Below are 15,156 nucleotides of genomic sequence, written 5' to 3'. Positions count from 1 at the left end.
ACCGCCTTGTGGTGGGGAGCTTCGGCCCCGTGGCACCGCCTTGTGGTGGGGAGCTTCAGCCCCGTGGCACCACCTTGTCCCGCAGAGTAATCTTCCTGGTCCCCCGAATGCAGCGCCACTTTACCTTGGTGCAGCTTCAGAGCCCAAATCGGGCCTGAGCACTGTCCCTGTGACACATGAGCGGGTGCACAGGGCCTGCCCACGAATGCCTGAAGCCCTGGCTGGTGAGGTCTCCCGCCATGCAGCCCTGTGCCTCCCAGCGTAGGTCAGATCTGCAGCCGAGGCCTCACTGGAGCCTTGGGGACCTGGCCTGCCCCACGCTCCGACCTTTACTGTGGTTGTCTCCTGATTCGAGCACTCTGGTGTTCGTTTTTACAAAGGTTATTTTATTATTTATTTATTTATTTTACAAAGGTTATTTTAAAAAACAGAACTATTCTAGTTTTACCTGGGGTGGGGCTGTGTTTCTTAGCACTTGGAAGTTGAAGTCGTGTGCTACACACAGATGTCGCGCGTGGCTTGGTCTGGCTCCCTTCAGCGTCAGGATCAGAGTGTGCCCGGCGGGTTAGGGACCAATGCCTTAAGGGCAGAGTTCCAGCAGTCTGGACTGTGGTGCAGTTCAGCCTGAGGGGCGTGACCTGAGCTGCCCTCCGCCCCACGGCCTGGATGGATTATTTGCAAGCGTGTGTCGCCATTGTTAAGGAGCATCCACGCGGGCTGAATTCATGTGGACAGCCGTGAGGGCTCTGCAGATCCTGCAGAATCTACAGCCGGTAGCTCTGCTTTGGAGTTTATGCCTGGCTGAGACCACAGAGGCACTTGACCTTGAAATGTAGGCCCGAGGTCAACAGCGGGAAAGGTCAGAGAAGGGGGTTGGGCTGCAGAGCGGCCACCAGTGAGGCCTTTGGGGCCCCGTCGGAGCTGTGTGGGGATGCAGGCAGCAGCTGGCAGGCGACTGGATTCAGACTAACCAGGAGAGCCCGAAGGGCAGTCCTGGTCTGGCAGCACATTGCCCTCAGGCCTGTGACCCAGCTCAGCCACTGCGGGCGGCCTTGGGCTCACAAGGGACGACCTCTGCTCACTTCCCCCTCCCGCAGCTGGAAGTCCGCAGGGGCGCCTTTGAGGAAGCCATGTGTTTCGCTGGGGGCTGGCGCGGGCACGTTTCCATTCTCTGGGGCCTCGGGGTGACCCCTGGCCTGCTCTAGGAGCCGCTGGAATTAGGAGTCGCCAGGATCCCATCCTTCAGAGCCAGCTGCTCCACGACAGAGTGCGCAGGCCCCTGCACGCTGTCCCCCGACTCTCTAGCAAGGTCGGGCCGTGCGCCAGGCTCCTCCCGGGCTGCAGTCCCTGTTGCCTGGCTGCGCCCTGCCTTCTTAGCTGTGCGCGAGTCCTGGCCGAGCCTCTGCGCTCTGCGCATGCCCAGCGGCACCCTCGGCTTCTGCCCACTCCCCCCCCCCACGCGCATTTTGTCCTCAGGTGCAGGCAGAGCTGCTGCCCCAGCTTCTGGGTTTCAGCTGTGCCCTGGCCGGGGCCAGCGCTAACCTCCTCGCTGTCCACCTGGGAGGTGGAGCCATGGAGACCAAAGAGAGCCCGGCGGGAAAGCTGCCCCACTCGGACGACAGGGGCTCTTGGCTTGAGAGGCCCGGAGCTCAGGCCCGCCCGCTGGGCAGTCGCCGCTCTCCATCCCTGGCGGCCGCGATTCCAGGGCAGCTTTCCCAGCCTTCTCAGCATCGGGTTTCCACCACTTCTACCATCCTGTGATTTCTCCTTTTAAGCAGAGCTGAGCTATTTTCCTCCGTATTTTACAGCTGCATTTTATAGCTTCAAAATTAAGATCCATTTGCCACTGAGCGGAAACTGTGAATCCGTTTTCTCTCTCGGGCACAGACTCTTAAAGGGTAGCTCCATCCTGTGGTGCGGGAAGACGGTCTGTGTGTTAGACAACTGTAGGAAATTCAGAATGTCACGATGATGGCAGCTAGCGCTTACGGAGCACCTGTTACCTCCTCCTGACCGTTCTCAGCGTTTCCCATGGTCCACCTTCTCTTAAGGATGGTTTCTGGTTCTTTTCTACTCATTTATTTGTTGCTTGGAGTTTTGAGATGGGGTCTTGCTTTGTAGTTCCGGCTGGCCTTGAGCTCATCCTGGCCCGGTCCAGGCCTCTAGACTTCTGCCAGCCAGGGCCCCAGGGGTCAGGTCTGGAGTTTACTGCTGGAAATCTGTGCGGTCCTGGTTGTGTTTCTGGTCTCCTGCTGTCCCTTGTCTAGAGATGGAGGTACTTCCAAGGTGTCGTGGGCAGGGGAGGCCCATCTGGGAGCTGTGCGGAGGGCTGACCCTGTGCTGGATCCTGGGGGAATGTGCGGAGTGTTTCCAGCCCCGGTGGGGACTGCAGCGACACCAGCCTGCCCGTGACAGCCTGGAACGTCCCCTCCTGCTGCCCTGAGCAGCAGCTGCTTGGGCCTGAGCTCCCGCTGGCCCTCAGGAGAATCACACTCTGAAGGCATGAAAACTTCGGTGCAGGCCTTGCAGAACACCCGAGGAGCAAGTCACAATCCTAGCCCTTGTGTCTCAAAGCTCTGCGCCTCTGAGTCCACAGTCAGTATTAACAGAAGGTGCATCCCAGTTGGGCTGCTGTAATAATTGAAGATGTCCCAAGCTGACATGCAGGGCCAGGGATGCTCTGCGGGGGTCCGGCTGAGCTCACAGCAGCCTCTAGGAGAGCGAGCGAGCGTCTACCCTGGATCCCCCCTGACCCGCGAGGAGTCGGACCCGGAGCCCCGCCCAGGAGGGCGAGGAGTTTCCCTGTGACTCAGCTTGACCTTCCTCTTCCTAGGCAATTGCCAGTCCTCAGGCTCTGTGTCTCCTGTCTCTTCTGTCTAGAAAGGGAGGGGATGGGCAGGAACGGGGAGAAGAGATGGGGGAGGGGGGGCACAGGGAGGCACTGGCAGAGGAGGGGGCGGGGCGGGGAATTCCCCCCCCCAGGAGCTCGGCTAGGTGTCGCAGGAGCAGCCTCGGCCGCCAGGTGGGGCCCGCGCCTCGCGAACGACCGCAGCCGCGAGGCCTCGGAGGCTGGGCTCCTCTTGGCCCCAGGCGCCTGCCTGAGTAGGCCGCTGGGAGCGAAGGGCAGAGGCGAGTCTGCTGCCCTGTCTGCTTGCTCTGAGGCCTCCCCCGGGGTGAGCACATTCCCGGCCCTGGCCTGGGGGTGAGCGGATGGGGCCCGGAGTGGAAGTGGGGACCCCGGGTTCCCCCCTGGCCGGGTGAGGGGAGCCGCTGCTGACCCCAGTGATGCTGCACCAGGCCTGCGAGGCCCGCCTCCCCACTTCCCTAGAGTCTGTGCCCTGTCGTTCCTGGGGCTCACTGCCCCAGCCACCCTCCCCCTTCCCAGGCAGAGCCCCAGGGACTCGGCCGCTGCTCTCCTGCTGGCTCTCTCCCTCCAACCCAGGCCCGGGGCCTGAGCCGCGAACCGGCCACCTCCCGCGTGCTTCCCAATCTGCTCCTCGCTGCCCCTCTGAGCAATGCCCCCCCTGATTGCCTGGTCCTTGACGCCAAGCTCAAGGACGGCTGGAGCTCGGTTCCCTTTTCTGCGACCAGCAACGCGTGGCCTCAGACGGGTGCCTGATACCTGCCTGTGCTCGGGCCTTGCTTGTCCATCAGCCACAAAACAGTGCCACTGCCTTTCATCTCTGCGGCTCCAAGGCCCAAGAGCAGGGCCTGCAAAGCTGTTTTGTTTTTCCTGGCTCTGGGGCTGGTGCTCCAGGGCTCCGCAGATGGGATGAGGCCTCCAATCTTCTGGAGAGGACGCGGGTAGAAGGCGCAGACCCTCGCTGCTCAGCCTGGCTCTGTTCCATACACAGCTGCAAGTATGGTACCCAGGGACAGAGGAGAACCTGCGGCACTTTCAAAGACAGCATGCAGCTGGCTGTGGCAGCACGCTCACCAACATAGGCGTTAAATAAACGCAGGTGGCGATGGCCACTAGGCCCTCGCTGGACACTGTCCCCACCAGGGCTGTTGGGCAGGAGTCTGCTCCGCCTCAGAAAGCAGCACAGAGTGACTCCTCCTTCCTGGGGGAGCCCCTCCTCCCCGCTTTGAGTCACTGTGTCCAGGCTCCATCCGTGAGTGCCCTGTCATGGGCGTGAGCACTTGGGCATTGTCCCTGGAACGCCCAAGCCTGGGCATGCAGGAGCAAAGAGCAGGTTCCTTCCACCCTCTACCGTGCTCTGTGCCACTCTGCACTGCATAAGAAGATGGAACTCAAGCTCTTCCTGGCCAGCGAGGCAGCCCTCTGCACGGCCACCGGGATGCGGAAGCCCTGCGGATGGCAGCCCCTTCCAGAGCTGGCTCAGCACTGCTCCTGAGAGCTGGCGGGAGGCGCTGCTGCACAGTGCAGCTGCAGGGTTGCCTGAGTGTGTCAGGAGCACGTGTGTCAGGATTCCTATGGTGGCCATGTGCGCGCACACACAGCTGCTGTCCTTAGTGGCTGTTTAGTTAGTGCCACAAAGCATGAGCCCTGGAGGGCATTAGGAAAGCTAGTGCAGACTCCCAGGCGGGCCTTGGCCCCAGGTCCAGGGGGCCGTGTAGCGCGGTGTCTCACGAGACTTCCAGGTCGTTGTTGAGGACCCAGCTTGTTCACTTGAGAAGCCCCGCCATTCTTGGCCTGTGCCCCCTGCAGGGCCGGGGCCTCCTCTCCTGAGCTGTTGTGATGCAGTTGGGAGGGGCTCAGTGAGTTCTCCAGCAGCCAAGCCCAACCCCAGTGTCCACGTGCTTGGCTCGAGCTCCTCCTGGAGACATGGGCTGAGTCCTGCCTAGAGTGGTAGGGCGCGGTGCTCTTGGGAAGCGTGCTGCCCCTGGTGCCACCCACACCTGCTAGCTCCTCACAGAAGGCAACTTCTGAGTGCTGTCCTGCACTCAGGGACTCTGTGGCGACATGGCCTCGCATGGGATGGGCTGAAGCATCTATCCTGCAAAGCTGGTCCTATTTGGCCTCCCTGAACCCTGCTGAAGCCTCATGAGGTGGGGTGAGTAGAAAAAACCCAGAGACAGAAGGTCTCCCTTGCAGCAGGACAGGAAAATGGCTCGGGACGCTCAGCTCCTTTGCAGGCATCTTCATGCCCACAGAGACCCCGCCACTCTCCTTTGCAGGCTGCCCTTCCAGGCCGTCAGGGCGCTGCCCAGGCCCACCCGACACATCTCTGGGCCCGGCATGGGCCTGGCCCACGTGTGTGTGTTCGCTGGCTCTGTTCCTCACTGAGAACAGCTCGCTGTGTTTGTGTAAACACCTGGCATCAAACTCTGCAGGAAAAAGCACAAGAAATAAGCACCAGGCCTGGCCCAGGCTCACCCCTAAGGGATGTGGTCCATCAGCAGCCGGGGCGTCTTGGGGGCCTCAGGTGTGGGTTTCCAGGGTCCTCTCAGATGGGCAGCCTTCCCAGGGGGTGGCCTGAGGCCCTGCTCGCTCAGCTCAGCTCTGGGAAGGACTCAACCGCACGTGTCGCTGTGCCTGGCATGGGCAGGATGCACTGCTTGTGCCCAGGGTCCTGGCTCTGGAACACAGGGCCCCGAGCGTCCCACTTCTGATGCTGCCCACCCATGGCCTGAGGTTTCTATGAGCCAAGGGCCTGGAGTCTCCCGAGGCTGCTGTCCTGGTGACTGGGTCTGACCATCTGCGAGGCTGTACTTCGTGGCTGCAGGTGGGATTCAGTTTCTGCAGGGCCAGGGCTGCAGCAGCCAGCATGGCCACAGGGAGGCCACCGTGAGGTGGGTGGCTTTCTGAGGGTCCCGGCCTGGCCCTTGCCTGTCGGGGAAGTGGGGCCTGGGTCCCAGCCACTGTGGTCTGTGCCTGGCATCTTCTTGTGGGTTCTCCCCAGTGGCAGAGGACAGCACCCCCGGGAGCACATGTCTCCACAGAGCCCTGCCCAGCAGGGGCTCTGGGGCTGTGGGTGCCGGCTCAGCCCAGCCAGGCTTCGTAGGATCTGAGCACAGGGAGAGCGGAGGGCGGCTGCAGGAAGCGCTGTCCCCCAGCCGGTGCCTTACTCCCTGCCTGCCAGCCTTTCTCAGCAGCTACTGGTTGTGCTCGGTGCCCACCGGATCTCTCTTGCTCTGTCTAGGACTTTCTTCTTTCAGATTTCCTAGATAAAAAGGAGTAATGTATCACAACCTACTCCTACAAACTCTGCCATTCAGGGTTTTGTCATAAAATACCGTGCAAGGCCCTGGGTTTCGGCCAAAGTCCTCACATCAGATAAATCAAAGATACAACTGGCATCATAAAATAATATACCCAAGCTATGGCCTCTCAAATAATGTTAATACAAATGCTGGTCTGCCATGAGCTGGGAATAAATATGTTATGTTTTTATTATGAAAAGAATACCGATTTACTCTGAAGTGTATACATAATACATAAAAATATAATTCCATGTTCATAAATACTGTGGTTTATATTGCTAGCTGTAAAAGGCATTCAATGTTTAATTAACAATAATTCTGAGAATATGTGGGATTGCTTTTAGGTGGCCCGGCATTGTATATCAGCCCAGCCCTCGGCCGGGGGGCTCAGGTGGGCCTGGTGGGGCCCAGCCCCGGCTGGGCCTGCGTGAGGCTCTACCCTGAGCTGCTCTCTGTGTTAACTCATTTAATCCTTTTGGCACCGGGAAGCACCGGCCGCCATCACCCCGACACAGGGAAGGGGTCAGGGTGACCCGAACTCCTGTCCTTCCTCCCACAGCGGGTGGGCGGAGGCAGGTGCGGTGAGGTGGCTCCTGGCTCGGCTCAAGGCTTACATGAAGGATGATAAATAATGAACGCTCCCCTCCTCTCCCTGAGCACTCTTTAATGCCAGAATAATTCTAATTTTCCTAATTAGGAAGGGCTTTGATATTAAGCTGCTCGGCAGGCGCCTGCTCGGTTCTGCGCCCTGCCTGTGAGCATCCATCAGTGATGAGCGGGAGCAAGAGATGGCCCAGCCGCAGCGTGGGGCCGGGTGAGGCAGAATCCAGGGCCGTACCACCCCTCTGCCCATCCTTGGACCCAGGCTGGTCACCGCCCTTCACAGGCAAGGCCACTTAGAGTGCGCAGCACCACAGCCGAGCGAGGCTGTGCGGAGAGATTCGAACACAGACCCCACCCCGGAGCCCAAGTGCCCTCCCTGCACCAGGTTCGCAGGACCCATACAACTGAAGCCCCCTGGTCCTGGGCTGTGTGCGAGGCCTGATCCCAGAGCAGGGCGGCTGCAGGACCCCCAGCTGCGATGGGCAGAGAGGAGAGTCCTGCTTCTTCAGCCACTGGTGAGACGGAAATGGGTCTTGTCGATCTAGAGAAGGAAAGGGACAGAGGGCAGCAGATGGCACTGTGTGCTATGCAGAGGATCATCCTCGTGTGCGCGTGTGTGTGCACGTGTGTGTGCATGTGCACATGTGTGTGCAGATCTGCCTCTACACATATGTAAAAGCCTGTGAGTATAAGCGCGTGCATAGAAGCGAGAGCTTGCATGTGTGACTGTGTCTCTAGGTGTGTGCTCAGGTCTGCATACGTGTGTGTGCATTTGTGCACTCATCCGTGTGCACGCCCCTGTGCCTCATTTCTCCACGCCAGCCCTCGCACTCGCCCCTACCCTTGCCGCCAGCTTTCCAGCTGCTGGATGCAGATGCTGACGCCCACGAGTCCAAGGAGGAGAGGCGGACTCGTTTATTCACTCAAATGGGCCAACAGTGCAACTTGATTTATTTATTTGGCAAGGTCACAAACTCCTGGCAGTCAGGACAGGCTTACGAGGCTTGTGGTTCCAGGACATGCAGTCCGTGGTTGGCTGCTCTAAGGCAGGGGTGCCACGGGAGAGAGGTGGAGGGGTGTGAGGAGCAGAGCCGCCCAGTCCGTGGGGTCATGAGACAGAGCCAGTGAGGCAGGGCCGGGGGCTGAATGCTGTACCAGGGTCATACCTCTGCCACGCACGCCGGCCCTGCGTCCCTAACCTAGCGGTATCCTTAATGCAAGGAACTCGTGGGATCTGGAGCAGTCATCACACCCCCCTGAAATCCTTCTACTGGGGGAGGAGAGAAAGGCAGGGAGGGGGAGACAGGCGTGACGCAGACCTTGGCTTCTGCCCGCCCTTGTCAGGTCCCCTCCACCTACTGTGTCTGTCTCTCTCCCTGTCACTCATTTTTCTGTAGGAGTTTGTTCACCTGGCCAAGAGACTGGTCAGTGAGCCTGCGCTGGAGAAGGAGCTCATAGCCAACGGCAAGGCCTACGTGAACAGGCTGCACTCCTGGGAGGTGGAGAGGGACACCTACCAGCACCTCATTCAGAAGCTCGAGGGGGACATGGAGGACTAAGGAGGCCACAGGACAGCGTGGGACACCGTGGCCCTACCCTCCTGTGCCCACCCTGCCACCCTACAGGTGCCTGCGTCTTGCCCAGGCTCCTGCTGGAGGTGCTCAGGGGCTGGGCTGGGGCCATGGGAGCCACCTCACTTCTGGGAAACCTGAGCCACCGCAAGGCAGACCCCTGCCCTGTCTCCGGGTGACTGACACCCACCGTGCCAGTGCCATCAGCAAAAGCCACGCCTGGGAGCGGCCATGGACGGGCTGAGGCCCACTCCTCACTGTCCATGGCGCGGAGGCAGGGTCTCTCTGCAGCCCCCAGGGCAGCACCCAGTACTGGGGAGGCACTTCTGGTGGCACCAGGTGGTGCCCGAGTCTCTGGGTCTGGGGTGGGCCGTCCCTCCTTTTCTGCCTTGGGGGACCACGGACAAGTGTCCTGCCGGTCACAGACTGGCCTGGCATGGCACTCCAGGGGACACTGGTACTGTGAGTGGCATGGCCATGTTCCCAGCCTCTTTTGATTCAGGGAGCTGGCAGGGAAAGTGCCCTGGTACAGGTTTCACTCAGACTTGGGGAACTGGGAGGGACGAGGCCCATGTGTCCCCTCCGTGGTGTGGCTTGTGGCTTCTCAGCCTCATTCTGGGAAGGCAGCAGAGCCAGCAGCTTGCCTTAGAGGCGCAGCCCCCATTGCTCCTGTTCTTGGATGCCTCTGGGAAAAGGTGCCTGAATCCTGAGCCACACAGCCCTCACCCTGCGCTGGGGTCAGGGACAGTCACATTTCAGGAAGGTGGGCATGGGCCACACTCCTCCCAGCAGGGCAGTGCCCCTTTCTCTTGGCTTCAGGGCTGGTGTAAGCGGGAGGGACAGGGCCTCGGTCCTGAGTCTAGAGTAGCCAAGGCCGCCCTGCGAGAAGCCCCCGGGGTCCGTGTCACGGAGACCCCCTGCACCCATGCTGTGTTTATTTCCTGGGGGACAGGATGGGCGCCGCCGTCCGGCGTGGCCGGCTGTACCCTGCACACACCCAGTCGCTCTCAGGTTGGAAGTGAATAAAGTCTGTCACCACGTACCCCACAGCAGTCCTTTGTTCCTGCAGGAAGCCACCTGTGCCAGGGTGGGCCACACTGGCCTGGCCCATGTGGAAGAGGAGAGGCAGAGGCTGGGAGTCCCCGAGGGGCTGCAGGACCACCAGGTTTCCTCGACGTGTGAACCTGGGTGGCCGCAGCAGGGGCAAGGGTCACTGTACTGTGGCTCTCTGTGGCGAGGTCCCATCTAGAACAGGCCCTGAGACCTAAGAGGGGAACCTCAGATCCATAGTCCCCATCCAGGGCAGGCCGCCAGGAAGAGTCCCCAGGTCCCCCCTAAAGGCCATGCCCCTCAGTAGCACCCCCCGGGGGCCCAAAGCTTTACATCCAGGCTTGTGGGTGACTCTCAAGGTCCAAATGAGCCTGGCCTGCTAGTGTTTGCCTGTAACCCTTGCACTCCGGGGGTAGAGGCAGGAGGGTTGCAAGTTCGTGCCTAGCCTTAGTGAGATTCTGTCTCAAAAAAAAAAAGATAAAAAGGGGTTTTTTTTTTTTGTTTTGTTTTTTAAGGAAACAGGCTGGCAAGTTAATTAAATGAGAAGGCCCTGGGTTTTGTAAACCTACCTCATAAATCCTTTATTTATTTTTTTTTAATTTTTATTCATTTATTTGTGTGTGTGTGTGTGTGTGTGTGTGTGTGGCCAGCTCAGCCCACCAGGGGGCGGGGCTGGCTGGCATGTGGTGCTGGGGGATTGAACCGCGGTCCCTGTGCTCTGCCAAGCTTGTTCTAAGTAGGTGCTTTAGACCACTGAGCCATCTCACCAGCCCTCATAAATCCTTTATATAGAGAACCTTAACTGATATACCAAATGAGGACACTTACAACAATCAAAGAAAAAATTACTTTTCTTTGAGACAGGACCTCACTAGGTAGCCAAGGGCAGCCTTGAACTCTTGGACCTCCTCCTACCTCAGCCTCCTGTGTGCTAGGGTTACGTTCGTGAGCCGCCATACCCAGCTGATGCATTTAGATAGCAGGTAAAGGTGCCTTTGAGCCAAGCAGGACTAATTTGGAATGCTGTCAATTCAGTAGGCTGGGGCCTACACGATTCTTGGGCAAGTGTGGGGACCTGGGTTCCATCCCCAGTGCCTCCTGCCTCGCCGGCCCGCCCCCAGGAGCGCTGAGCCCTGGAGACCAGACCTGGTGGCGCAGGCCTATAATCCCAGCTCTGGTGAGGCTGAAAACAGAGGATCACTAGGAGTCCCAGTTGCGTAATGAGACACTGTAACAAATACATAAACTAAAAAAAAATTTCAATATGCTGATTAAAAGCAAGATCAAGATGACTGAGTTTTAAAAAAAGACCCAAAGTGGAGCACAGAGCTGCTGAACGGTGCTTGCGCAGCGTCCTGGCTGGTCTCGACACGGTCAGCCCAGCCGCATCAGCGCTGGCGCAAGGAGCCCACGGGCAGTCCTTGTTGGCCTCGGCGCCACGGGGGACTCGAGCAGGGCCCAGGATTGCACAAAGGAAGGCCATTCTACAGAGAGGCTCGATGGAGCTTTTTTTTTAAAAATTGTTCTCTAAATTTTTAAAAATAATTTTGTTCATTTTAATGAGGACTGCGCTTTTGTACTGAAAAATGAACCCGAAATTGAGAAAATCGGTTCACTCTGTTTAACCAAATTTAGTTGTGTAGACAGTTGAAATCATGAGAATAGAGCCCAGAAATACTCCTCGCGCACGCATGCGCACACATGCTAGCTCGCACACATGCTAGCACACACACGCGCGCGCACACACACACACACACACACACACACAGGCTGCTCACCCGTAGCATTCCCGGGTCCCCACCGCCGCGCCTGCCCTCTGCTCGGCCGGCTGCGGCCTTCTGCCCACGCAGCCTCGTGCTGCCGGCGGTCCTGGGGCTCTTCCGCGCCCGCGTCGTCAGCCTCCCAATTCCTGTTTGTTTTCCGACGTTTTCCACCCTATTCTCCCTCACACTGGGGTGATGTTAGCGTTTTAAAGGCTGCAAGCGACTCTTTCGTCATGAGGATCGACTTGACACGGACTGGGAGGCTAAATGCCCTGGCCACACGGACCGCCAGCTGCATCTGTGTGGAGCAGAGGCCCAGAGGCGCTGCTGCGGGTGACACGGGGCCCAGCACACAAGACTTTGGCCCCCTTGCTCAGTCCGTAGGTTGCCTCCCTGCTCAGAAGTCCAAAATACACAGTCGTGTGTACAAGAGAGGCGGGCCTGTCGCCCTAAGTAGAGTGCGCCGCTGCCTGGGTCAGTTCCTCACCGCCGGCACACGGTATCTCCAACACCCAGGACCCTCGTGGGTGATGGAGGACTCAGGCCATTGTTGGCTGCTCCGAGGCAGGACCGCAGGGCGAGAGGGCCTGCGGAGCACCCCTGCACACACTATGGGGACCAGGAAGCCAAGAGAGAGGGGAGGAGTCCCGAGGTGGGGGCACCCACAGGCCACCCCCCAGGGACCGCCTCCTGGCAGCATGATCAGCTGCGGGTTATCCGTGGATGAGCACAGCGTTCTGGGGGCCAGTCACCTTCCCAAAGCCGCACCACTGAACACAGGAGGCTTTGGGGGACCCCAGCTCTACAGCTGGGCACCATCTAAGCCGGGCTCCTCCATGGGCCCTGAGACCCACCACCCCTTCCTGAGGGCTGTAACCCAAGCCTCACCCTGAGGCAGTAGCACAGACGCATGCCGTGGGCCAGAGCAGAGGGCTCCTTCTCCCTCGCATGGCAGGTCCGGCCTGCACTTGACCTCCCATGGCCAAGTTGGCTGCAAGGCAAGGCTGCACAAGGAGGTTTTTGTTCCAAGCAGCCACGCGCAGACTGAATGGACCATCGGGACCTGTAACAGAGAAAGAAGGGCGGGTGCGTGTTTGGGGTGGCTCCCTGTGACCTGACCGCAGCTCTTGAGATAAGCTGGTTGTAGGTTCTGGCTGTGGTTCCAGGATCCTCCTTGGTATTCATCACTGAATACCCCTTAGTGCCGAGAATGGTGTTTCCTGTGTGTCTCAGTCAGCCCTGAAGGTCACCACGACTCAGGGCATCTTCCTCCTCCATGTACTCATTTGTATTTCAGCTCCACCAGCTTGTTGTGTCAACACCTCCAACCTTGTGGGTTCTAAAGAACACTTAGTGTAACAGCACATGAAACAAGCACGTTGATGAGGCGTGGACACTCGGGTCTCTCCTGGGTGAGTGGGGGGGAAACCCATAACACAAATGCTTGCTGTTTTCCTCATAAGACAAGAGATATTGGGATGGCGAGATAGCTCAGCAGACTAAGTACCTGCCCAGGCAAGTGCAGGGACCAGGGTTCGATCCCTGGCACCACATGGCGCGCCAGCCCCACCCCCAAGTGCGCTGAGCCAGCCACGGAGACCGGGTGTGGTGGTGTACGCTTGTAATCCCAGTGCTGGGGAGGCTGAAAACAGGAGGATCACTACAAATTCTAGTTGCATAGTGAGACCCTGTACCAAATACATTAAAAAAGGATGTTAATGTATGAGCTGCTTTTGTAAATGGAAATCTCAGAATTCTGGTTTAATTGCAGTGATGGTCTTTGCCATGCTAAGTGGGCTTTGGGTGGCCGCTTCCAGTACTCATCGCTAAGAGGTTCGCCACCACTGGTCCAGATGTTCTTGGTGGCCACCCAGGTGAGGGTGTGTGCACATTGTCACTTGGGGGCAGGTCTTGGGCATGGACATCATTCTGAAAGGGCTGAGAGTCAGAGTCTGACTGACACTGACCACTGGCTGCAGCTGGTGCAGAGCTGAGCACCCAGAGGTGCTGCTGACGACAACACGGGGCTCAGTCAGCAGTGCCTGGGCACTGGCCTCACACGGCAGGCTGGCTGGGCACCCGGCCTTGTGCGACCCATCCTTCCTGCACACAAGACTTTGGCCCCCTTACTCAGGGGACCTCCCGTTGGAGGTTGCCTCCCTGCTCTGCTCCGAGACCTGGAGCTGGGTCTCCAGCAGGAAGGTGCAGACGGTCCTGGTCTCCAGGGCTGACTTCACTCTGGGTCCCAGGGGGCCTGGGTCACTACTCTTCCTGGATGCACCATTGGGGTCGCTGGGTCAGACCCCGTTCTTAAGGCTGCGGGTGCAGCTGCCAGCAAAGCAGCCATCCCCTGGAAGGCCGGGCCCTGCTGGAGTCTCAGGGGGTGCAGACGCCAGTGTGTGCTTTTGACCTGGACCGAAGGAGTGAGGGCCCCAGACCTCCGGGGATAGGAAGCCTGGCAGCATCTCCAGAGAAGCCCCCACCCAAGCGCCACCTAGATTTTCTGAGCCATCCCCTCCCTGTGCAGGGGCTTTGGGTGGAAATGAACACATGGAACGAGTGTCGGGGTGGGGGTGAACAGCAGTGAAAGGACATTGCAATCTGGGTTAAAGTGGTTATTTTACAACCTAACCCTCCTTTAAGACCTCTAAGCAGTCCTTGAACAGCCAGGCAGAGACAGATATCTTTTGGGGAAAAGAAAGATCTAACTCTGCTGCATTACAAAAGCTCTGTCTCTAACAAAGAAAAGCCATCAAGGCCAGCTCAGCCCTGCAGGAATGGCTGGGAAGTCCCCAACCTGTGGGAGCCTCAACCCTCAGACAGCCTCGCTGCCACCTCGGCAAATGGACCTTACCTTCCATGTCTGCAGAAACCTCTCAATTTCAGAGTTATCTGGAAGAAGCCTGCAAAGCCTCACATTCTGCCAGGCCTCACTTTCTGTGCTGCTTTCCCGGCCCCAGTCCACGTGAGTCTCCATTATGTGGCCAGCAGCCACGGGGATGCTGACTTACAAAACAGCCGTGAGTCGGACTCAGTTGCTACCAAGTGGGGCTTCCGCTCCAGTCCTGTCCCCTGCAGCAAGGTGGATGGAAGCCCCACTGCATGCCAGGTGCCCTGTGCGCATCCCGAGGGTGCTGGCAGGGTGGAGCCCCATCTGCACCCTGGCACACGGGTGGCCTCCCAAATGCAGCCTGGCTCACCGGACACCCTCCTGGTGCCACTGTGCTGAGACGACCATGGCCATGTCTACCTGGGATGGCCCAGGGTGCCCCCAAATTGCCCTGTCCTTAGGAGAGCAAGCTGGACTGCTGTCCGTGGGTTAATCACAAGTCCATGACCTCCACGTGGAGACCTCCATTGGAGACCTCTCCAGCTCAGTGCCACTTCCTAGGACAGAGAATGCGTGTCGCCCGACCGGGGAAAAGCCTGCATCCGGAGCATCCTCCCAGCAGAGGCCGCTTCCCTCGTCCCAGCGCTCTTTTCCGCCTGGCAGTCTCGCTGCCACAGCTCCTTGACTCCTCACGCAGCCCTCTGGAGTGGACCTGGGTGCAGGGCCCGAGCGGGGCCGGCAGGGGGCGCTGCCCAGGACTGCTACGGCGCAGTCTCAGTTGGTCCCCATCCGGTCCCTGTCTCACGCTTAGAAACTGAGCCGCGCGAGCTTTAGACAGAATGTTTGGGCAGGGAGGACCTTTCCTGTTACTCCCTGCAGGTTTGATTGTTTTGAGCAGACAATAAGATTATTTCTAAAGTATGTTTTAGTGGTCTGGAAAGGCCTGCTCGGTGGTGGACAGACCTCACGGGCTATCAAGCTGCCTCAATGAAAATTTGTCTGGTCTTCCATGGCAAAATAGTAATTGAGTACACCGACCGGTACATATGTGTGTGAACAAACCTACGCACCCCACCCCTGTCCCTAGCCTGGGACCCAGCAGCCCTGTCCTGCGCGCGGGCGGTGGGCTGGACAACCGGGCGCAGAGCCTGCCAATGCCTTTCCTAGAGTG

At 58.9% G+C, this 15,156-nt stretch overlaps 1 protein-coding gene across 1 annotated transcript in view; it reads left to right on the top strand.

Moving 5' to 3' along the window:
- The window catches only part of Glt1d1 (glycosyltransferase 1 domain containing 1), an 87,079-nt gene extending 77,751 nt beyond the window's left edge, over nucleotides 1-9,328 (top strand). The window contains exon 12 of the mRNA XM_023720574.1: nucleotides 8,169-9,328. Within this exon, the coding sequence (XP_023576342.1) occupies nucleotides 8,169-8,330 (162 nt within the window). The 3' untranslated portion in view covers nucleotides 8,331-9,328. The remainder of the gene's footprint in view (nucleotides 1-8,168) is intronic.
- The last annotated feature ends 5,828 nt before the right edge of the window (nucleotides 9,329-15,156 follow it).

The sequence above is a fragment of the Octodon degus genome, unplaced genomic scaffold (genome assembly GCF_000260255.1).
Source record: "Octodon degus isolate 3935 unplaced genomic scaffold, OctDeg1.0 scaffold00076, whole genome shotgun sequence".
Lineage (NCBI taxonomy): Eukaryota > Metazoa > Chordata > Mammalia > Rodentia > Octodontidae > Octodon > Octodon degus.
Note: the sequence above shows the minus strand (reverse complement) of the source record. Positions and strands in the feature narration are given on the sequence as shown.